General features: G+C 39.0%; 2 protein-coding genes and 1 non-coding gene across 3 annotated transcripts in view; all 3 read right to left on the minus strand.

The window, feature by feature from the left end:
* The window catches only part of SAXO1 (stabilizer of axonemal microtubules 1), a 25,189-nt gene extending 19,509 nt beyond the window's left edge, over positions 1–5,680 (minus strand). Inside the window, exon 1 of the mRNA XM_025144773.3 lies at positions 5,362–5,680. Within this exon, the coding sequence (XP_025000541.2) occupies positions 5,362–5,438 (77 nt within the window). The 5' untranslated portion in view covers positions 5,439–5,680. The remainder of the gene's footprint in view (positions 1–5,361) is intronic.
* Positions 4,650–23,500, minus strand: HAUS6 (HAUS augmin like complex subunit 6). The gene is made up of 17 exons (NM_001031421.2): positions 23,254–23,500; positions 22,885–22,980; positions 22,141–22,219; positions 20,891–21,023; positions 20,183–20,330; positions 17,530–17,595; positions 17,354–17,405; positions 16,935–17,108; positions 16,078–16,262; positions 15,403–15,520; positions 14,724–14,808; positions 14,118–14,208; positions 12,711–12,774; positions 11,867–12,052; positions 10,890–11,025; positions 9,425–10,441; positions 4,650–6,571 (listed from the first exon to the last, which is right to left on the minus strand). Exons 1-17 carry the CDS (start codon positions 23,364–23,366, stop codon positions 6,516–6,518), a joined length of 2,799 nt encoding a protein of 932 aa, NP_001026592.1. The 5' UTR covers positions 23,367–23,500; the 3' UTR covers positions 4,650–6,515.
* On the minus strand, positions 12,851–12,980 carry LOC112530787. Its single transcript, XR_003072600.1, has one exon. It is a non-coding gene; the product is annotated as a small Cajal body-specific RNA 8 (non-coding RNA).
* Positions 23,501–23,804: the final 304 nt, after the last annotated feature.

Raw genomic sequence — 23,804 nt, forward strand, 5'->3', positions numbered from 1 at the left:
AAAGCATGATTCTGCAGATTTCCCATCATAAGAGACTGTACAGCAGGCAAGTATGTGGGGGGAAAGAAGATACAAGCTGAAAGCAGATGCTCTCAGATGCACCAAGAGATGGGAGAAACATGCTGGGAGGAGGAGGGTATTGGAATCCAGTGGACTTTCATGATGGAGTGACTACATCAGAGGACAAGAGAAAAGGAATTTTTGTCACCTACCTCAACTTCTGAAAGGTTCTGACAATACCCCACAGAACATCCTCGTCTTTAAATTGAAGAGATGGGTTTGAAAGTTGGACTATTCAGCAGATTAGGAACTGGCTGGATGGCTGCATTACAGGATTACTGGTGAATGGCTCAACTTCCAGGTGGAGATCAGTGACGACCAATATCCCTTCAGGATCCATCAGTGCTGTTTAACATCTTTACCAACAATGTAGACAGTGGGATCAAAGTGCATCCTCAGCAAATTTATGGATGACACCAAGCTGAGTACTGCAGTTGAAAGGATAGAAGGAAGGGTTGACATTCAAAGGGACTTGGACAGGCTTGAGAAGCAGACCCACACGAACTTCATGAAGCTCAACAAAGCCAAGGGCAAGGTGCTGCATCTGGGTCAGGGTAATCCCTATCAGTACCAGCTGGGTGATGAATGGATTGAAAGCAGCACTGCAGAGAAGCTGAGGTCATTCAGGCTGGAGAAGGCTCTAAAGATACCTTTTTGTAGCCTTTCAACATTTCAAGGGGGCTTATAACAAAACCAGAGAGACATTTCACAAGGCTGTGTAGGGCAAGCAGTAATGGGTTTAAACTGAAAGAAGGGAGATTTATATTAGATACAAGGAAGAAGTTTCTTACTCAAAGGGTGATGAGACTCTGAAAAAGGTTGCTGTGAAAAAGAGAAGTTGTGGATCCCCCACCCTTGAATGTGCTCAAGGCCAGGTTGGATGCCCTGTAATCTAGTGAGAGATGTCTGCCAATGGCAGCAGGATTGGATTGCATGATCGTTAAAGGTCCCTTCCGACCCAAACTATTACATATCTATGAATATTCACTACACAAACTATTTATTTATTGCTACAAGGGGAAAAATAATAAAACAAAACAAAGAAACAAAAAAACCCAACACCTTTGTTTCTCTGGCCACCACAGCTTATTTTCCACAAAATATCCACCAGGGCTACTGAACTCCGTATTTTTCAGTCAATATTTACTTAGTCTTCTCATCAAAATCAAATTTTCTTTCTGAATCATACAATAGGAGAAGTGGAGAAAGAGCTGGAGCTGATGCCTTTTGCCACAGAAAATGTCACCCATATTAAATTCAAGTTTATTGCCAAGCAAATTAATTCTAGGAAGAGAACGAAACATTTTCCTGAACTAAAAGGCAATATACAATAAATGCAAACTAATTTAAGCATCAGCTCTACCTCCTTTGATTTTCCTTCCAAAATAAATGCTCTTGAAAGGCCACCAACTGAAACCCTAACACTGAGGTTTAGGAACAAAAGCCAACATTTGCAGAGGACTGGCAGACCAGGAGCAGCCAGACCTACAAACCCACAAAACTGCTTGACACGCAGAGCTTTGAGATGTTGGTTTTCATGCTGTGGCCTACAGTAAACTATTTGGTTCCAAATATTTAGCAAAGTATCTCTGTATTTATCCAACAGTAAGCAGTCGAAATATTTGTGACTGACATTAACCTGCTGCCATCTTCTGGTGAAAAATTCAGAATGTTAACAAACAATGGGCAAAACAATCAATTCTTGCAAGCTCCCATTATCTTGGGCTTTTATCTTATGGTAAGCAGATGCGGCATGACTCATGCAGCAGTATTACTTTGAGAGAAGCAAGCTGTTTAGAATTGTCTCCTGTGAGATCACGAAACAGTGATCTCACAGAATAAGGATCCTTTTCACAAATCCCCTTTCATCCACCGTGCCAGACCTAGAATAATCTGAACAGTCTGCCAGAGTAGCAAAGCATCTGCAGCAGTACGTAGTAGCTGTTATTCTACGTGGAAAAACAGGCCAATCCAGCAACAAGATATGCATCAAAAGGCATCTATTTACATTCACTGTAAGTTGAAAAGACAAAAAAAACAAAAATCAGGGGAAGTGGAACTCAAAATAGTCCAAATTAGGTTATGCTAATCAAGTCAGATCTGCAAGTATATACATGGGTGCACTACTCACTTCTCCTACCACTTAGTCTTGAATTTTGCCAGTTCCTTGCATTAAGTGTATGCAGCTCAGAAATGTTCCTTGCAGTTTGACGCATCCTGGGATATGAGAAACCACTGTGTAGTGACTCCAAGGGGAAATCTAGGATTCACATCCCCAAGTCATTTCTTTCCATATACGCAATAAGGAGCAGCAAATGCCTCATCACACTTTGTCTAAACTGATAGAGAGGGAATTAACAGAGAGGGACAGCTACATTTAAGGGTGCTAGTACGTTAGTTTCAAGGCTTAGAATATCCAGCAGAAAGATATCAACAATTCGCAAATCTTTAGACCATTTAAATCCAACCATAAGTAGGTCACAGAGACTGATTCACACATCAAACTATAATTTAGAGAGCCACTATTTCAAATATTTAGAACAACATGGTTGCAGCAAATATTACTCATAAGACACTACGGCCACAGTTCAGCTGAGTGTCAAATATTGCTTAGGGGTACAAAACTCCGGTCTGAAAATTACACTGGGCAACCATGTAACAAAAAGGCAAATGCATAATGTGCAGATGGCTACGAGTCTCATAAAAATACAGTATGTATATACAGTGCAGTCATTCTTTTCCTGAAGGGCATACAGACTTCCTGGTGCACTCACAAACATGCTTCACCATAGCCTTTTCAGGCAAAGAATGGATTCTAGAAAGGAAATTGAAAATCGATTGAAGACCACACGTTCCTAACTGACTTAAGAAAGCCAACATCTGTACAGTACTTATCTCCAAAACCCTGCCAAGAGCAGTTATCTGTGCTGTTGTAAACTGAACTGATTTTTAGGATTCAGTCAGTCTGATTGGAGGATTAAGAGGACGACCAGCTTCTCTCATTAGAAGGTGCAGTTGTTCAGTGGTCCATGAATTTATTTTTAAGCAACTTAATGATGCTAATTTTGTTTGATACTTGTTAATCTATCCTCTAAGTTTCCTTCTTTAGTAGCTTAAGGCTTTAATACTTTATTCCATTTTCCAGAATGTTATGCTTCTGCATTGTCACATTTAGAAACCATCAGAATGTCCAACACCACAAAAATTCTTCTCTTCTTGATTTTGAATTTTGAAATAACAGATTAATTTCCTCACTCATATCTACCCCCCACACCCCCAACAAAAAGGAAGAAAAATTTGCCAAAATGATAAACTGTAAATTGATGATAAACTGTAAATTGATGAAGTCAGCTTTGCTGACAATTAGCAATCCCCATCCCATCAGAAACAACGCTTATAGACATATGTTGCTAAAACTGGTCTTGGTCTTTACTGGTAAAGCCTTGGTCTTTTTAAAAGCCTTGGTCTTTACTGGTTAAGACTAAACTTCAGCAGTTCTACTCGCCTGCAAGCAAAAAAAGAAAAATTCATACAGTGCAGGGCAATTTTATTTTTGCTATCTTATATAGAATCACCAAGGTTGGAAAACACATCCAAGATCATCCAGTCCAACTGTCCACCTATCACCGTTTCCCACTAACCCACGTCCCTCAGTACAACATCTAAATGCTTCTTGAACACCTCTAGGGATGGTGCCTCCACCACCTCCCAGGAAACCCCTCCCAGCATCTGACCACTGTTTCAGAGAAATATTTCCTAACATCCAGCTGAATCTCCCCTGATGCAACTTGAGGCCATTCCTTCCAGTCCTATTGTTAGTTACATGGGAATAGAGGCCAACACCCACCTCGTCACAACCTCCCTTCAGGTTGTTGCAGAGAGTGAAAGGTCACCCCTGAGCCTCCTCTTCTCCAGACTGAACAATCCCAGTTCCCTCATCTCTCTTCACAAGCTCTGTGCTCCAGACCCCTCATCAGCTTCAGTGCCCTTCTCTGGACACACTCCAAGGCCTCAATGTCTTTCTTGTACTGATGGGCCCAAAAGAGAACACGGTACTCAAGGTACAGCCTCATCAGTGCTGAGTACTGAGACACTGGAAATTGTTTACTTTCCGTGATGATCTGATTCCATGCACCATGTTCTTCACCATTACTTCTTAATTCAGAACTGCCAATTGTGGCAGCAACCCACATTCCAGTTGGATTTTTCATAACACAGGCCATAGCCAAGGTATTATCTACACCCTATTTGGCTGCTCTTGCAAAACATCCATCCTAGCAGCTTGTGTAGCTTCTGAAAGATTAAGTGCCTCAAAAGCAAACGTATACATTATTTGGATAGAGTAAGAGGATCCTTTTCAATCCATATCTGATGCTTTAAGTTTAGGTCCTTGACACCAAAGCCCACTAACAGAATAATCAAAGCACTGTTGTCTTTCTTTAACACAGGTCTCAAAGTCCAATCTAACCACTTAACAAATAAAGGAATAATGCATACAGAATGAAGAATAGAAGGAGCAGAGACACTTGCATCTTACAAATAAGACAAATAAAAATATTTAGAACATGCAGCTTAGTAACAAGAAATACTTTTCTTTCTGGGGTACATGTATTTATTATTCATTTGTTATCCATCGTGAGTAATACATTCCAATCTGACATGAACTCTCCATCAGCATCTTATACCTTTTCTCTTTATGACTTTACAACTTTACAACGAACTTATGAGTCAATTTTTTCCCCGCTTTACCTTTTTTTTTTTTTTTTTTTAAACTTGCAAACATGAGAAAATGGGTCTTACATCAGAGGGCCTAAAGCTAATTATTGCATTCAAGAGCTTGCATACATTCACAAGACAAAAGCACTAACAAATCCTGCTGTTTTCAGTAGTCTCATCTATTTGCTAAGTCCTCACCTTTTCCATAATTTGCACATTTACAGAGGAAGCATCACTTTCACTAATTTAAAAGCACTCAAAGTTAGTAACATGTATTTGAAAGATGTATTTGAAAGCAGATTTGTGGCCAAAAAGTTAAATGCTTCCTCTTTAGAGAGGCAATCCATGTAAAAAAAAAAAAAAGAAAAATGGGAAGTCTCCTTGCCATTTGTATACTTCTACAAAAAAGGAAAAAGGAAAACAAGAACCACATCATTCAATACACCCTATATGGAAAAAAAGGATTCATAATTTTCCATTTGTAACTTAAGAGCAGTGAATAACATCTGTAGCACTGATGAGTAGTGCATCTTGTTAGCCAGGAACTTCCGTTCCAAGTTCCTTCCCCCATACTCTTTTACATACCCACAGGAGCACAGTTGACAAACGCATGTCTTCAGGGACGGCACTGAGTGCAAAGGCACAGGGGACACTGGACGCATGTTTGGTAAGAAAAAGGTCTTTCCCAGCAGATGCTCTAGAGCAGAAAACCTCTTCAGCAGCAATCCCTTGAGACAACTACGTCAAGAAAAATCTGGGAACTTCGAGAAGCAGATCATATTGTCAGAGCGCATCTGAACTGATCAGCTCCTTCCCTGGCTTGCATTACCAAGCTCCTTTGCCAGCATCCTGACCAGAGCTCTGTGGTTCCTGCTTTCAAGCATTTTCTGACCAGGGCACAAGTACTTGGGTCAGTTTCCTAGGGAGCCTTTGTGAAGTCACCACCACCAAGCTCTAGACCTCAGGTCTGCAAGGAACACAGCTGTGCCTATTTCAAACAGTTGATAGCTATAGTCTCAAGCTGTTAAACCACAACTAGATCAACATGGAAATGGACGATCATAATGCTATTGTCAGTTACACTGCAGTGTCATAAACATAAATGTATACATTACACATAGTGTACACATTTATATAAGTCTACTAGGGAATATCTACTATTTGAAAATAAAATAGCATAAAGTCTACCAGAAATCATAGTTTGAAACTTCAATTTGAAATTTTAGTACAAAGCCTGACGGAATTGTACTAGAAATTCCATTTCAGTGGAAGAAATTTATTAAAGAAAAGGGTTTTTATCAACATCGAAAATTGATGGTAATGCTTGACCATACATTTCAAGAGGACAGAATCCAGTATAAGCAGAGCACCAAATAATTTACTATTTTAAAGGGGCAGGATAGAGACACCAAAGATTTTGCTATTTTTCCTTTGAGTCTTTATGTAATTTTAGAAAACGGAAAAACATTATTCTTTAACATCTGCTATTTTCAGAGCTGTGTTTACAAAGGAATATATCATTTGGTACATAAGTTTTGAGTTTTTCGCAGAAAACTACTATGGGTGACTTGAAATACAAGGAACCAAAGCAAGCAACTGACACTGACAAGAAGTCTGACACACAGGCTAGGCAAGAAATAGGAGTGCAAGCTCTCATCTGGACAGTGCTTGGAGAAGTTATGAAGCACTCAAGTGCACCACAATTTTAATACTAGCATTGTTCATACGCTTTACAAGTTCTATAATGATGATGGTGGTTCCTTTGTGCTCAGCGTCTCATTCAACTCCTCTTTATCTGGAGGAAAAAAAAGATGTATTGGTTAACATTGTGTAACATTCAATTCAACAGAAATACTGTCCTGAAAGTATCTAGCATGTATTGAAGAAGTACTAAAAGGTTATTTCCAACTTTGATAGCCATGTAATGTTCAATTAACTGACAGAAAATACTGTTCCAACAGTATTTAGCACACACTAAAAAAACATGAATAAAAGAGCACTTCAAGTTTTGAAAACTGTTCTAAGTCTGATAAAATCATCTGTTATCAACACAGTCACAATTTTATGTTACTGAGTTACTTACATAGCAGAATTAAGAAGAAAATACACAGCATGAGAGCTTATGCTCAATTTTAAGAGAAAGTTTGGAAGCCCATGTAAAAAATTTTGGAAGAAGCAAAGAATTAAGTAAGATTGCTGCCCCGGACTTCAGGAGATCTTTGACTTTGACCTCTTCAAAGATCTACTTGGAGGTATCCCTTGGGCTAGAACATTAAGGGGGCCCATTAGAGCTGGCCAACACTTAAACACTTCTTCCAATCTCAAGATCAGGTATTCCTGATACTGGATACCCTCTCCAAGCAATTGGAAGAGAAGAAGGTTATCAAGATTAGTCAACATGGATTCACTAAGGGGAAATAATGCTTGATCAACCTGGTAGCCTTCCATGATGTCATCACTGGCTGGGTAGATGCAGGGAGAGCAGTGGATGTTGTATACCTTGACTTTAGCAAAGCGTTAAACAGCATCTCCCACAACATCCTTCTTATGAAACTTAGAAAGCATGAGATAGATGAGTTGACAGTAACGTGAACTGAGGACTGGCAGAGTTCAGAGGGTTGTCATCAGTGACACAGTCTGGTTGGAGGCCTGTAACTAGCAGCACCCCCCCAGGGTTGGGTGCTGGGTCTGGTCTTGTTCAACATCCTCATCAATGATCTGGATGAAAGGATAGAGACCAATCTCAGCAAATTTGCTGATGATACAGCATCTGAGGAGTGGCTGACACACTGGTAGAAGGTGCTGCCATTCAACAAGACCTGGACAAACTGGAGAGTTGGGCAGGGAGGAACTTGATGACATTCAACATGCAAGTATAGAGTCTTGAATGTGAGGATTAATAACTGCAGATATCAGTACAAAGATTAGGGGATGACCTGCCAGAGAGGACCTCTGCAGAGAAGGACCTGGGTGTTCTTGTGGACAATAGGTTGGCCATGAGCCAGCAGTGTGCCCTTGTGGCAAAGCAGGCCAACGGTACCCCAAGGCGCATTAAAAAGAGCATGGCCAGCAGGTCTAGGGAGGTGATTCTCCCCCTTTACTCTGCCCTGGTGAAGCCACATTTAGAATACTGTGCCCAGTTCTGGGCTCCCCTGTGCAAAAAAGACAAGGATCTCCTAGAAGGATTCCAACAGAGGGCCACAAAGATGATAAAGGACCTGGAGCATCTCCTGTAGGAGTAAAGCCTGAATAACCTGAGTCTGTTCAGCCTGGGGAAAAGACAACTGAGAGGAGATCTGATTCACGTTTATATATACCTGAAGGGAGGTGGAAGGCAAATGGATGAGGCCAGGCTCTTCCTGCTGTTGCATAGCAATAGGACAAGGAGATGGTCTAAAACTTGAACACAGGAAGTTCCATACAATCATGAAGAAGAACCTCTTTATGGTAAGGGTGATGGAGCAATGGCACAGGTCGCCAAGCGAGGCCGTAGAGTCCCCTTCTAAGGAGACATTCAAGACCTATCTGGACACCTACCAGTACAACCTATTGTAGGGTGCCTGCTTTAGCAGGAGGTTGAATTCAATCTCTTGAGGTCCCTTCCAACCCAGCAATTCTGTGATTTGGTATCAAGTTGCCCCTTACACTGGCAGTAGATTAGACGAAAGATCCATCTACTCTGCTTCGATACGAAAAAAAGCAAATGGCACTGTCACTGTCACACACTTACAAGGTCTCTTCACAAAACACTATGTCAAAACAACACCAAAGAAGTGTTAATTCACACAGTACAAAGTGGGTGAGGAAAGATTGTGTCTTAGGAAGTCAGTCTAAGTTATTCTTCTGAAAAATATCTTTCAGAGAAGTATCCAGCAGATGCACTGCAGCGGTTTTGTTTCTCTTACTCCAAGTGAGGTAAACTAAGCAATATAATCTTACATTTACAAATAATGTGGGTCATTGCATATAGGAAGCTTACCTTGTCAAGCATTACTTGAAAAAGCATCACTACCTTCTGCCTGATTACTTAAAGTGGCAATCCTTCACAAAAAGCATAAATCTCACTGTTCCCTGAGACTCCTAGTATATCACTAAGAACATACGTTTTAGTGGAGTACAGCCATTACTGGCCCATCTTTATTTATGTACATCAAAAGTTAACCTTGTGTTTCTTTAATCAGTGCTCTAGTGGTTAAACAAAAGACGACATATAGACTACAAATACCTAACTGAGACCCCCACAAGTTTACATTGCCTACAGTATATTTCTAAAGAGCTAAATACGTTCGGGGTAAACATATTATTTCAAATCAACTTTAAATTCTCAAAATTTAACTTCAGATGACTCTGCTGCTAGAGCACCTATAGTGGTTTTTATTGTTGGTTTTTGTTGTTTTTTTTTAAATAGCTGTAGATTTCCTTAGAAAATCAGATATCTTTTTTCTTTCTTGAAAGACATACATAAAAGTAGAAAAACAGAACACATTTGCTTTGCTTTTGTCTCATCTTCTATAAGAAATAAGCATGCAAATAATCTGCTGTCCAACAATTTTGCAGCAGGGTTCACAGGGTGTCAGAGGACACCTGTGGTAGTACAACTGGTGGCAAAATGAACAAAACCTGGTTGCTAAAGTACATGGACACTTACCCTTCAATTTATTTATCAGGTCTAATGGGATTTCATGGATATGTGATGCTGCTTCTTCTAGTTGTTTAGAGAAGGTCAGCAAAGATGACAGGGAAGGATTTTTGTCAGGAAGAGATACTGGTGATATTATCTCAGTAAACTCTTCATCCAAGTTGAAGCGTTCTAGAGATAAGCGCAAATCATCTCTTTCTCCTTCTTCTGGAGTAAGACTTAGGTCTGAGAAATAACTTAAAGATTCTTCTCCAATAGGTATCTCATGCAGTTCCTGTTCTTTTCCAGACATACTTTTTTTCAGCATTTCATATCTGCTGAGCAGAAAATGTAGATCTGGCCTTAAATTTTGAGTATTCCCTTTATTTATTGTATTATCTGGTATAAATATGCTGTCTAAAAAATCAAAAACAGATTCAGACTTCACAAATTCGTTAGGACTTCTGCTATTAAGCTCTTCTGAAGTAGTCTCATGCAGCATCCCAAAATCATGAACTTCACAACTATCAGAACTTAACACTGGAGACGCACTGCACTGCAGATCTTTATCCATTAAATCCAAAAGGTGGTTTGAGGGTAGAGTATTCATTTTACTACTGTCTTCTGAAGAAACACAAGGAGTACTCAAGCTCTTCTCTACATATATGCATGATTGTTCTTCTGTTTTTCCTGTAAAACTTCCTCCATAAACAGTGTCCTCTAATTCTTCTTCTTCACTGCTCTCATCCTCTGGCATTCCAGGTATTTCTTCACAAAGCAGAGATTCACTGATTTGATTTATCATCCTCTGCTTCTGAGCTGTAAATTCTGCACAACTTCCTTGGGACTTTTGTTCTGACAATGGATAACTGAAGTCAGGTACAGCAGATGAAGAGGAAGCCCCATCTAAACTAATGGCTGCCTTATCCTGGATTGTACAACTAGCATCCACTGGAGCGTCTATTATTTCTTTGGTTGAGACCAGCTCTGCATCTGACAAGTCTTCAGACTGAATAGCTTTTCTCCATGAGTTTCTAATTTCAGTAACTAATGAAACAAACACAAATATATTTTTTTTATACTCCCAACCAAATTTTTCTACTGTTCATTTAGTAACATCAGCAAATCAGAAATATATCTATGTCCACATAGATAGAGATAGACAGATATATTGATATATGTAGATATAGATCTATCTATATAGATATAGATAGATCGATATATATATGTAATAACGCCTTTATATTTGTTTATGCTTAGTCTTCCCAGACACCTGCCCCACAGCAGAAGGGGATTCTACATGGGAAATATTTATGTTAATGCAAATTCACAGTACATGTTCACCCTGTGTTACACAAGTGAGCCGTTAGGGTACCATGCAGCTTCACAGAGTGAATTATTCTTTTCTTCTTGTGTGAAACGTACAATGTCAATGAGCTAGCTACATTTGTCATTAGTGATAACATATTACATAAACAGAGCATTTTAGACTTACGCAGATTTTCTGGAGTTCGGGGAATTTGTTTCCTTGTCAAAAATGGGTTGAAATCCAGTGAGCTGATGAGATCATCTAATGCTATTCCTCTTTCTCCACCACTCTGAGGTGACTCAGATGTCACCATTTTTGCGATCTGTAGAATATTACAGAAGAGCAAATCCTGAGAATGCAGAATTATAACTTCTTTACTTCCATTAGCTACGGCTCCAAGCAAATCGTATTCTCTAAGTGATTGGATTAGTTTGGAACCTCCTGATTATTCTGCAATTTAGAAATCAGGCTTAAAAGGAGAACAGTACCCTACAAACACAAAATTCAGTTATGGAAGCAAAATCAGAATTTGATTAGAAGCTCCCACATGAATCTACCTTTACAATGAAAAAATACACTCAAAAGATATTTGAAATATTGGTCAAGAATGGTGTAGGCATAAAGGTTTGAGTTCCAAAAATAGAACATTTTAACAGATGACAACTAATTGCCCTCTTTCAGTGAAAGAATTTCATTTTCAAATCAAGATATGGTGAATATAATAAATAAGAAATTCTTCTAGAAGAATGATTAACTCTTAAAATGTCAAAACAATAGTTAAATCTTTGCCTAAAATTCCCTAATTCTGTCAAATATTCGAGCCATAGAATTCAGAAACAAAGAAGACTGTTAAATTCTAAATACAGGCAGTGGTTCAGAAACTAAAGCATGAAATGTGTTAAAAATCATACTATGATTCTTCTGAAAGTGCTATTCACTTTACAATGGCTTAGAAATATTCTGTGCTTCACTCTGCACTTTCAGATTGTAGTTGATTACGCCATCATCACTCCTAAAACTCAGTGGCACCTGCCTAGCAGGGAAAAAAAAAAACCTTTTATGTACACACATGAAAAGAACTACTTTACCATAACATTTTCAATTTCTTTTCTGAATGAATATTTATTTAGAAAAAAAAATTAAAAAAAACAACTTTTCCCAACCTGTTCTGCCAATTCTTCTCTAGCTTTCTCAAGAACATCTTCCTTTTTGACAGAAGCATCTGCCTGGGTAACAGGACCTTCTGAGTTTTCCTGTGATTCCAATAATGTAAGCTCATCTTCTTCATCCTTTGAGATCTCTGGAGGCACTGACTTTTCTTTCCCACTGTCTGGCTCAGTATGCAAGTCCTAGAGCAATATACAGTAGTAACAGAAAGTTTTAAATTCAAGTCTCAGAAAACTAGCATAAAGGAGATGCTGCGCAAATTCTGAGAGCAACAAACTTGGCATTTATATCAACAAGAATATTCAAGGTTTGAATTTCTAACTAAATACAGGTTATTGTGACACTCTTTTGTAGAACAGAAGTAGTGGCTACAGTAAGGTGTCATTACTGAACACAGAGGACATCACCTGCAACTATCTTCAACAAACTGCAATGAACAGTAGTACACTGGACAACTATGCATACAATTTCCCCTTGGGACACATTATATCTCTTATTTTTACACACAATTTGAATGAACATCCCAGTCTGACCATCACTTACAACGAAAAAGTCAGTTCTGTTTTCACAGGCAGGAAATCTGTGACATACTGCATGCTGTACTAGAAGTCAGAATTAAGTTCCCATATTTCCTATTGCTTGCCTACTGCTTAAGGAAGTTCAGGGCAACTAGTTTTCACAGTTTAGGACCGATTCAGAAGAACAGTTATACTGACTTAAAAAAAAAAAAAAAACAAAAATCACAGAAAAACGTTCTAAGTCCAGGCTTCAAGTAATGTCAAAAGCAAATATTACAGACGTTTAACTTATTTGACAGGCGATAAATCACTTAAGAATAACCTTTTCAGTTAACAGGTCTTTGTTCTCAGATGCTTCTGACAACTCTGAAGATTTTGAAGAGACCCTTAAAAAAAAAAAAAAGCCATTTTAGAGAAAAACAAAACAAGTGGCATGCAAGTCTTAGTACACAGCCATTATATACTTGTGTGCCCCGTATCTGTCCGTTACGATTTCCCTCAATTCGTCCCGGTCATCAGAAGGCAATTTTACTATAGGGAGAACATGTGACAACTAGAGCAGATTTAGCCCTATTTGTGTATCAGCCTCCCAGACTTGGTAATTATGTAATTTTTTCCCTTGATTAGCAAAGTGAAAGAGAAGGGGTGTTGCGTTATGTTTTGTAAACGAGTCTTCCATATTCTTCTAACAAAGGCAACTGGAAAATCTTCTGCAAACGTGTGTATGAATATTTAGGGGAAAGAACATCATCACCACCTGATTACCAAATACTCAAGTCTTATCATTTGTGATTACCACCGTGTTAATGGCAAAGCTCTAAAATGTAACATACAGATCTCACTTCTTGGGAAGACAGCCTAAAATTTCAATACTTACTGTTGAATGTCCTTACAATCATAAACTGACAATAATCCATGCTGTAACAAGTCACTGAGAAAAATTCCATTAAGCAATTGGACAATTTTTGAGATTCATATGCAAATCAGCTACCGATGTCAAAGTACATGACGTCAGCATTGTTTTTCTTTGCCAACTCCCTCTCTTCTAATAGGTAACATTCAAATATTTGTAAGATTTCTATCTTGCGATACCATTATTCGAAAGTTTATTAAACTTCCTAGCATAATGAAATATCATGTCAAATCCCTTTAGAAGACTTCAGAAAATATGTTAGTCCCGAGTTTTAATCTTTTTTTTTTAATTATATTTAATTTATTATATATTAAAAAATGTAATTTTTTAATTATAGTAAGTGACAGAAAAAAAGTGATTTTAGAAGACCCAAGTCTGGGATTTCTTTTGGATTTGTTTGTTTAGGCTGTTTAGCTTGTTTTTAAACACAGAAGCAAGGCTCCTGGGAATTCGCGTTTTCTTATTCTCAAGCTATAATGAACATACATCTACCTCAACCTAGTCTGAGAAAGAGAATTCTTCAGTCGTCCCTTTGCCGACTAAAACTTAAATGAATGTAGTTAAAAAGCTGCAGCTAAAATCTTGCCACTCAGCTGCTGCACACTGTCAGCCAATAGTTGCTCACTAGTCTCCAGGTGCAGAAAGCCATAGTTACTTTACTTTTTACTTACCCCATTAGGTGGACATAACAAGTAAGGAGAGTGCTACTGAAATATTCCACTTATGCTGACAAAACAAGTTTCCATAATTTCAACTCATGTTGGTTGTTAGTTTGTTGGGTTTTTTTTTTTCATCAATTTCTTGTTAAAGTCATACCGTCTAGTTGGTGTTAACAGTGAATCAATCATGCTACTTTTCAGTGTCCCATCACTGTCCTCGTAACTTAGGTCCCAAAGGTCTGGAATATCTAGAAAAGCAAGTCAGTGTTTTAGTATTGCTTCTTCTTTTGTTGTTGCTGAGACTTTGTAGCTGATACAAGTAACTCATACCACCGGTGTAGGACAGGCTTCTCCAACACTTAAAGAAATTAACATAGCCAGTGCAGGTGAATCTTAACCCGTTTGCTCATTAAGCTCCTGCACGCACAGATACCACCAGCAGCCAGCACCCATTTGTGCTGCTCCTGAATGCATGTTCAAGAGGCATGATTCTATCTGCTCCCCTGAATGAACTACGTTGACAAAATGAAAGGCAATTATTATAAGTATTCATTCACAACTAAATTACCAAAGTCTATCAAAGAAACCTGCAAACAAAAAGCAGTGAGTCTTAATATTGGTGGTAGTTGGATGGTTGGGCAGTGCTGTATGATCTCAGAGGTCTTCTCCAACATTAGTGATTCTGTGATTCTGGGCTCCATGGAAACTCATAACAGCCGAGGTGGGGGTGGGGAAGCAGGAAAAGTATCTCTAGTCCACAAACCTGAATCTGATCCTGTATTTTGACAAAATACATCATCTTCACATTCTTTTTCTGCTTCTGATACAGCTTGCAACACAGCCAGATCCTTTCAAAACAAACAAACAAAAAAGTTACACAAGCAATGAGAAAAAACTGTGTAACATCAGCAATTAACAGGCAGTGATTTATAGTAGCATTTCTGCAAATGAGAAGCCAGGCTCAACACGCAGCTTTTGCTCACTCTGCTGAGGCAAGGATATAACCCTAGATTTCTGAACAGATGTGAGCATCAGAATGGAATCTCTGCTGTTCATCGAGGAGATCGCTTTAAAGTGGAAAATACAACTCAGCAGATGTCCAGTGATAGCACATAAAGGCACAATTTCTACAGCAGAGGGAAAAAGAAGTATGTATTGTTGATACACAAATTAATCCACTCTTACTCGTGCTGTCTCAACAAGGCAGTTCCACCCACTACATCAAATGAAGTTATATCAGCTGTCATTAAGGTGAACATTTTTTCTTCACAAAGAAGAAAAACTACTTCAGAAAGCAATTTCTGCTATACTGTGCTGATCCACTAACCATGAAGTTCAACAAAGATGTACAGCATTATACTGCAGTGGAAGAAACCAGCTTAGATGTACCTCACCTTCACCCCTTCTCTTCCCCAGCATAAGATGACCTAAACACTACTTACTAAATTCTGACTGTAGAGTGAAGACCAGCCAGGACAGCTTTCCCACTTCTTTATCCACTCTTTCTGTCTTCTAGAATTTGATTCTTTCAAAATAAAGTTCTGCTTTTCTATTCTTAGTCTGCAAAGAAAGAAACATCATTATGTTGGGATAAAAATTCTACTTAAAAACTGAGATAATCACGTTCCCCTCATCCTACAAAACCTCCGACATGCAACAACTTATTCACAAATTCGTGCTTGCACTAAAATCTAACAGAAATTCACAACCTAAAAAACAGCTGCTGTGTTGTATTTATGTTTCCTTGCAATGGAAGAACTACATTCAAATATATGCTTAAACTTTCCCTGACTCAGTTTCAGATCATATTTTGCAATCTCAGAACTTATTAATGTAATGTTGAAAAAGCAGATCAGCTAATTAATCAGGTCCCCCGGAACAAACCCTAAAATATCCATGAAGCAAGGGCAAAAAACTGAAGTTACTTAACAACAAATTCCAGTTTAAAAATTATACAGATGGATCAAGACAAATATGAATTTGTCAAAGGCAAAAGAAAAACAATCAAATTTACACATTCTCACTATAAGCAATTCTTTTAGAAAAGACCCAAGGATAAGATGACATGATTCTCACAATAAAAAACAGAGAACCAGACAAAAACTCCAGATAATTACCTCACTGCTTCCAAATACAATAGCATTTTATTTTGTAATTTAGTCATATTCACAATGGGCTGTAAGTAGTTTTCCGAGTCAAACTGAGAGCATTCATCTCTTAAAATTCTTAGGGCTTCATTTAATAGTTGAATGACTGTTAAAAAATTCAGCTTTTCATCTTCATATAAATTTCCCGTACACACCTTGAAATATTGCAAGCAAAAGGAAAATGTATTATTGAGCAGTAACAACACATCAATATAGGAAGTTACGTCTTCTGTATTGGCAGCAAAGATAATGTTTGCGCTGCGATTCAAAGTTTGCACTTCAATTCGGTTCCAATTGTTTCATTAAAAAAAATAAAAATGGAAAAAACCCACACCCCTGATTTAAGCCTCAGATTGGTTTTCTTGGTTAGCATCATCTGCTTGAAGGCAGCCTAAAAAACAATGTGAACTAAGAATGCTTCAACTAATGGAACTATTCCATTTAACCACTGCCTCAAAGGATAGTGCACACCTAAATAGCACCCTATACTTCACACTGAAAATGAAATCAATCAGGAACTATAGTTTAAATGACAAGCTTAGTTTTATAGTGGCAGATGGACAAAAATTCAGGTACTGACTAGGCAAACCCAGCAATGCAGTTACTGCATTTCAAACTTCAGAAGAAAATAATTCAAAAACTGCCGATATACAACAGCAGCGTAATCATACAAACTTCTACAATCATTTTACATGTTTTGTTCATCCATGCAACCATCTTACTCATCTGTGAAAGGTATTTAATTCTAAAGTATCTAACTACACTCCTGGGGACCAAAAAAAAAAAAAAGGGCAAAACACAGTTTAGCACAGACAAAGATTACTTACTTCTTGCGTTCCACTTTCGACTTTGTCAACCAATAGATGAGGGACGTTGACATCAACGTTAGTTCCATCAAAAACGTACTGATCAACACGACCCTCAAGAACAGAATCTACAATTTCCATTTCCTTTTTCAGAGACATAAAAGTTTCAATTATCAATGCCCACATGCTGCGAACCTTAATGGGAAAGAAGGACAAAAATTCTATGCTAAAACACCTATCATAATACAATATCACAGTAACAAAACAGCATACAATCAGATGAGATGGCTAGGTAGCATAATCACAGGTACACAAGCAGGAACACCAGTATGAAGATGAATATTGCACACATGTTAGAAATATGGTGATCATCTGCCACAAGGTGGGGGAGGAGGGGTGGGACAGGGCAGTTGAAAGGGCAGGAGAGGGCAAAAGCTCACCTTTTGAATTTTCTCAGCTCTGTCTTTTTTGTTTTGTTTCTTTGGTTCCATCCTACATGCAAACGCAAGACAAAAGTTCAAGTGGATTACAATAAAATTGAAGTCCATGATATTTCATATAAATTAATAAGAAATTAATTTTATTTTTTAATGTAGTTCCAAGGAGAAATACTTACTTCTGCAATTGTTGCTGGAGGTGCGCACACTCAGATTTCATCTGTTCTATTTCTTTAATTAAACACCTAAAGAAAAAAAAAAAAAACAATCAGTGTCACCTCACCACAGATGCTCAAAATTCCAGGCTTTTGCTTTGCTGCTTCCAGAATTTTACTCACTAAATGATTATATTCTTTCCAGATCTGAGCAATGAAGCTATTTTGGAACAATGTAAAAATTGTTACACAAGATCCTTACCACAACACTCTGAAGAAAGACAGCCAGAAAAGCCACTAACACATTTGTAAATTAAGCCATTGCAATGGCTTGACTCTTATTAGACCCAAAGTGTATTTTTTCTAAAAATTTCTTTGTTGTTTATCAATATAAGCCTTTAAACATATTCAGCAACTGTACATGGCCCTGTCAAGACCAGTCTTGAAAGTTGTGTCAGAAATTCTACCACCTATTCAGTGTTTTAACTGTTTTCACATGAAAAACTTTTTTTTGTACATCCAGTTTCCCCCCTGAAGCATCATGTGCTTCTTGTTCTGTCAGAGTAAATTCAAGTGAAGTACCTCCATCTTTTCTTTAACTACCCTTTAGATATGGGAAAAGTATGATTACAGATTAAGTAAACCCAACTACAATCTTTCCTCACATGCCAAGTTTTCAAAACTTCTAAGCATGGAGGTTCTGTTCAAGAATCTCCCTAGTTTTCAATGTCCCTCTTCAATGGGAGGTATCAAAACTGAACACAGTATTCCAGGTGTAGTATAAGTAGCACAAACCAGAGTGAAATAAATCCATCCTATCTTCTGCTGCCTGTACTCCTTTTACATACTCCTTTTACACTGCTTTTAGTGGTCATCTCCACTGCCAGGGCACACTGCTGGCTCCTGCCCAACAAAATTCTCACCGCTGGCTTCTCTTAGCAGAGTTGCTTCCCTGTCAGTAATTCACCAGCTCAACTGGCTGCTTAGGACTATTCAGTCCCAGATTTCACACTCATCCTCACTAAACTTCATACAATTCTTGTGGATCCAGTCTCCAAATCCAGCAGGAGCTGTTTCTGTTCTAGCATGACTAACTTTTTTCACAAGGCATCATCTGCAAATCTGCTGATTGCGCACTCATCCCAGTCACCCAGACTCTTTATAAAAGTACAAAATAATATAAACTCAAGACCAACTTCCAGAAACGGAATAATGCAGTATCAACTCCAGAGAAACTCCACTCATGACCAGCTCCCAGTTAAGACTTCTAGGCGTTGCCACCCTTTGAGTGGTTTAAATGTATCGCTGCACACCTGAAAAGTATTTCTATATCCTTATCTGGAACACTGTCACCTTTTACGCTACTTACTAACTTCTGAATTTTAACAGTAGCTCATTGTTTCAAAAGGTTGCTTTCCTCCTGTATATGCTTTTCTTACTTCCTTAATACTTAACAGGATGGAGCATTTCTGAGCTTCAACAATGATTTCTCTGAGAATATCCCGGAACTTTTCAAACACCTCATAACAGCTGCCAACTGGAAATCTGCTCTTTACTTCAGTGTCTTTTCAATTCCAGTTGTCTTCCTCACATTCCCTTGGATCTTAAATTCTGTAATCTTGGCTGTTGACAGTTGTGCCTGCAGACAAGTTTCCCTTAAGTCAGTCCAAAATAATTCCTATTCAGCACATTCAGTGACTGCATTAAAATCATCCTCAGGGCAGTACAGAAGTTGCCTAGATTGTTTATGCACCACTGCACAGCCTTTCCAGGAAATAACAGCATAAACTGAAGTCATCAGTATGAATCGGGGTCTGCAGGCCTGAAATGTGTTTGATTTGTCTGAAGAAGGCTTTATCAACTTTCCCTAATCAAGGAACGTGTAACAGACCCACCACAATGCCACCCTTCCATAGTGACATCACTGATTCTGATCCAAAGGCATGAAACAGACTGGTCTCCTTTCACATAATTAAGCTCTATGCTCTGAAACTGCTTTTACCTACATTGCAATCCCTCCCCCTTTTCTGCTCTTTTCTAAAAAGCTTGCAACTGCCCACTACACCTCTCCAATCACGTGAAGTATCTCACCTAAATAATGTATGAAAAATTACTCTGTGTCTGTATACTGAGTTCATTATTTTTTCTTATCAAACTGGGAGCAATTTTCATGAGAAAGAATAAATCACTGAATATCCCAAGGTAAAAAGGGACCCTCAAGGATCACTGAGCCCAACTCGCGGCTCCATGCAGCACCACCCAAAAATAAAATATATATATATATTTCTGACAGCGTTAGGTAAAGAAAGAACAGCAAATTTTGGTGAATTAACTAAGAGTTATGCAAATAAAAAGTATCCTACATCATAAAGCAAAGACTACAGACTATATCCTGAAACCGTTATCCTCCCATGTAAGATCTTTCAAACAGCACTACACATGCAGAATTCCATATGGTTGCATCTTCCAATATACGGCACCTCCTAACTGAGGAAGTAATTTCCTACAAACAGTATATTAAAATTAATTAATTAAAGGAGGGAAATGGGAAGCAAAGTAGTGAATTCAGCACAACTCACAAAGAAAGTGAGATACATCCTGCTCAAATCCTTTCAAAAGCACACACAGAAAGTAAGCTTTTATGAAAATACTCTGTTTCTTCGAACACATTACTCACTGAGATGTTTTCTCATATTTTTGGATGATATAATCCTTCCTCATCAAAATCTGCAGAAGTTCATTACATGCCGCTCTGCATCTTTCATTTGCCTCACACGTATCCTCAGGACTGCAGCGTATAGTTTCAACAAAAGGTTTATTGCTCTCTAAGAGAAAATTAATATTTGGATTGTATGATTCACTTTTAGTAAACAGATAACTTCCCAGTCTCCCTAGATTTAATTAAAAGAACCACACACAAGGTTGCCTATTTTACCTGGACTGAAGCAGATTATGCATATACTATCTTTTTTGTCAGTTTTCTCCATTGTGTACACTTTCCCTCCTTCTCTCTCACACCTTTTCCCTGTTCTTTATGCCAAGAAAACACAAAACGCCTAGAACAGATAGTCTAGATCCTTCAGAATCCCTCAAATTGTGAAAAAGAGTACATGACAAAAAAACACTTCTGGAGTAAATCATTGTGTGCATGCACAGACAACATTATGTACACAAACCTAGGACCAAGATCTGCAAAGTAACAGTAAGCCACACAATCTGTATTGTTCTACGAGCTCTATGCAAGCAAGCACACAGCAACTCTGTGAAAGATATTGAACTAAGCAACTGACACAGACCTACTTTCAGCTTTTGGCATACATTCACAGCTTCACAGATTAATTGTCAATGATCAACAAAATAATGTTACTATGTCATGACAGCTTACCTGCAGAGCTCTTTCTCAGATCCTCAACTACTACATGTCTTGCAAACCGATACATAAGATGAATAAATTTACCACCAGCAGGAGAAAGAAACAAAGAAGATCCAACTTGAGGAACACCACTTCCCTCTTCACTCTAGATGAGAAATTGATTTTAAACACACAATTTGCCAAAGAAATAACAGTTACAAACTGCTACCAAACACTTTTGTACAAAGAGCACAGAAGCACTGCATCCTACTTGCTAGCAAGCCCAATGAAAAGCTAATCTGCTTTGTCACTATATCTGATGATTATTCTAGTCCAAGAAAGAAACTAACATTTTCTGAACATTCTTCCACCACCCTTAGTTCCATACAAAAAAATTAGGCTCAAGGCAAAGTCTAGTGTTAAGTAAATGCCAGAAATTTCTGTCCTCCCCATTCCTACCAGTAATCTCTACCTTACAGTAACATTCCGGCTTTCCTTCACATTTTCTGCTGAGATAACTTATCTGTGTACTTCGTTCTACTTTGACCTTACTAAGGTTTTTTTTTTGGATAGGCAGGTTTCATCTTGGCCACCACTACTTGAAATGAAAAGCGCTTGAATACACAAAGACCTGATTTTCAGATCTCCTATTAAAACAAATACAGCATGAGAAGGCTTAGTAAGTCAAGGATATCTAAAACAAGAAATTTTGTTGTGTCTCTACAGAACAGTTCCCTTAAACTTTACAGTCAAATTTCCCTGCATGTAAAGAGCAATCTTGCATTTTTCAGGTACTTGAAATCACTTTTATAGTAATAAATACCTTTTCATTTAATTTTACCAAGTATCTCCCAAGTTAGAGCAAATTACAAGGGCTGATCTGAAATTATTAGTCTCTTGTGCTCTTTTTATCTGTTGTAGTTCCCAAGGAAACAAGCAGGAGGCAGTACTTTCAGAGCAACCTCTGTAGCCTCATCCATACAAGGATTCTCATACGGGCTTTTGGATCCCTTCTAACACAGTATATTCTGTGATTCCATAACCACCAAATATAATCCCCCAGAAGCAATACATAACAGTTCTTGGATCCAAGATTCAACCTCTGTCATAACAGAGCTTTTCCACAACTGAGGAAGATATGATAAACTACATGAAATAAGGCACCAGTTAAAACCTAGTCCTTTGATTTAAAATTCAGTGATATTCATTCAGAACAAGCAAAAACAAAGAATGACGTCAGAGAAAGCAACAGACAATCAGTTTCCACTCCTCATAACACTTACTGAAATTTGTTTTAGCCATGAGCTGCACAGTTTCCTGAATTCAGGATCTGCAGGTTTTACATCTGGAAGCAAACAGTTTCTTTCCATTTTCAAGAGGCAACAGGAGAGGAGAGAGGAAAAAATATACATATATTTTAATATATCTTCAAGTATTCAGTTACACAGTTCATATGTTGTAAAGAAAGTTTTATCTGTGATGCCACACAAGAATGATGCCTGATGCCCAGACCAAGAACAGCAAGAAGTTTATTAAACAATAAGATTTTTCTTGATGTGAGAATTATGGACTTTTTCAGAGAGAAATTTGTCTGTACTTGTTTTAGACTCAGAAAAAGCAGCCTGAATGCTTATAGCTTTTGTAACAGCAATCTTCCCCCCACAGTTTCTTTAATGGGTAAGTTAAAGTCATTCAGTCATATCAGAAAACAAAGATATGACTCTCATCACACTGAAGATTTTCAGCAGCAATCTGTAACCTGGGAGAAATTATTCAACGTTTGGTGTGAAGAACAAAAGGCAGAAACAGATTGCTTTGCTTCTGTACATACACTTACTAAACTTACCAAAGTACAGCCATTATATCTAAGGCAAGTCTATAGAATATTGATAAAGGGGAAATAAATCCACTGAAAGCATGACATTTTCCCACAGTATTCCTTAACAGAGGGCTTTTTTCCCTCACTCACTGCTACACCATATTCCTTATGACACGCACAGCATGGACTGAACAAGCTAAACACTCACCTGAAAGTGTCTTCTGCCCGTTTCTTGTCCAGCTTAGTGAACAAGAACTGGGCAACAACGTGGAAAGCGCTGTAGTTTGGCATGTCAAATGCATTCCTAAAAACAGACATACAGCCACATGGGAAGGAGCAAAGCAGCCAAGCTTAGAGAGCGTTTAACCCAACACTTAAGAGTAACGCAGAACGTTATTTTATGTTAAAGTGTTAAGGATTATAAATTAAATACTGAAGCAACCCAGACACCTCCGCGCCACGCACCACCCAGAGCCCTGGAGGGCCATAGAGAACCCCCCCCGGGAGGCGAGGAGCCGCGCCGGCAGCAGAAGGACCCCTCACGCCCTCCTCCGCCCGAGCCCTCCCTCGGCCTTACGCTCCCAGCAGCAGTTTGGTGCCCGCAGACATCTCGGCAGCCTTCGGATCGAAGCCCAGCGCCAGCAGGTAGAGCCAGAGATGTTCCTTCTCCCAGTCCCACCCCACGTCCATGGTGTCTGGAAGCCGTCGGAACACCTTTCGGTTAAGGAACACGCAGAACGGACGCCGGGTCGCGGACGCCTAGCCCAACGGCCTCCGCGCCGCCATTTCCCGCTTCCCGCCCGAACTCGCCGCGCCGCGGAGTCGCGAGACCACGCGCGGGCGCTGATTGGGCAGGATCGAGGCGCGTACCACTGGTGGTGACGCCACGCTCCGAGCCCCTTTGTCGCGCTGCATGATGGGAACTGGAGTCCGGGCACAGCCGAGAGCGATGGCGCATGCGCAGAAGGGCCCAGCCGCCGCCGTGCCGCGGGCCGAGGGAGAGCAGAGGCCTACCGTAGAGAGGGCACCGCCACGCCTGCGGGGGTGGGCTGGTATATCGGGGCCTCCCTGGCTTAGGCGATTGTATAATCTCACCGGGAAGAACAAGTAAAACTCGCACCGACAGCA

Source organism: Gallus gallus, chromosome Z (assembly GCF_016699485.2).
Source record: "Gallus gallus isolate bGalGal1 chromosome Z, bGalGal1.mat.broiler.GRCg7b, whole genome shotgun sequence".
NCBI classification, from domain to species: domain Eukaryota; kingdom Metazoa; phylum Chordata; class Aves; order Galliformes; family Phasianidae; genus Gallus; species Gallus gallus.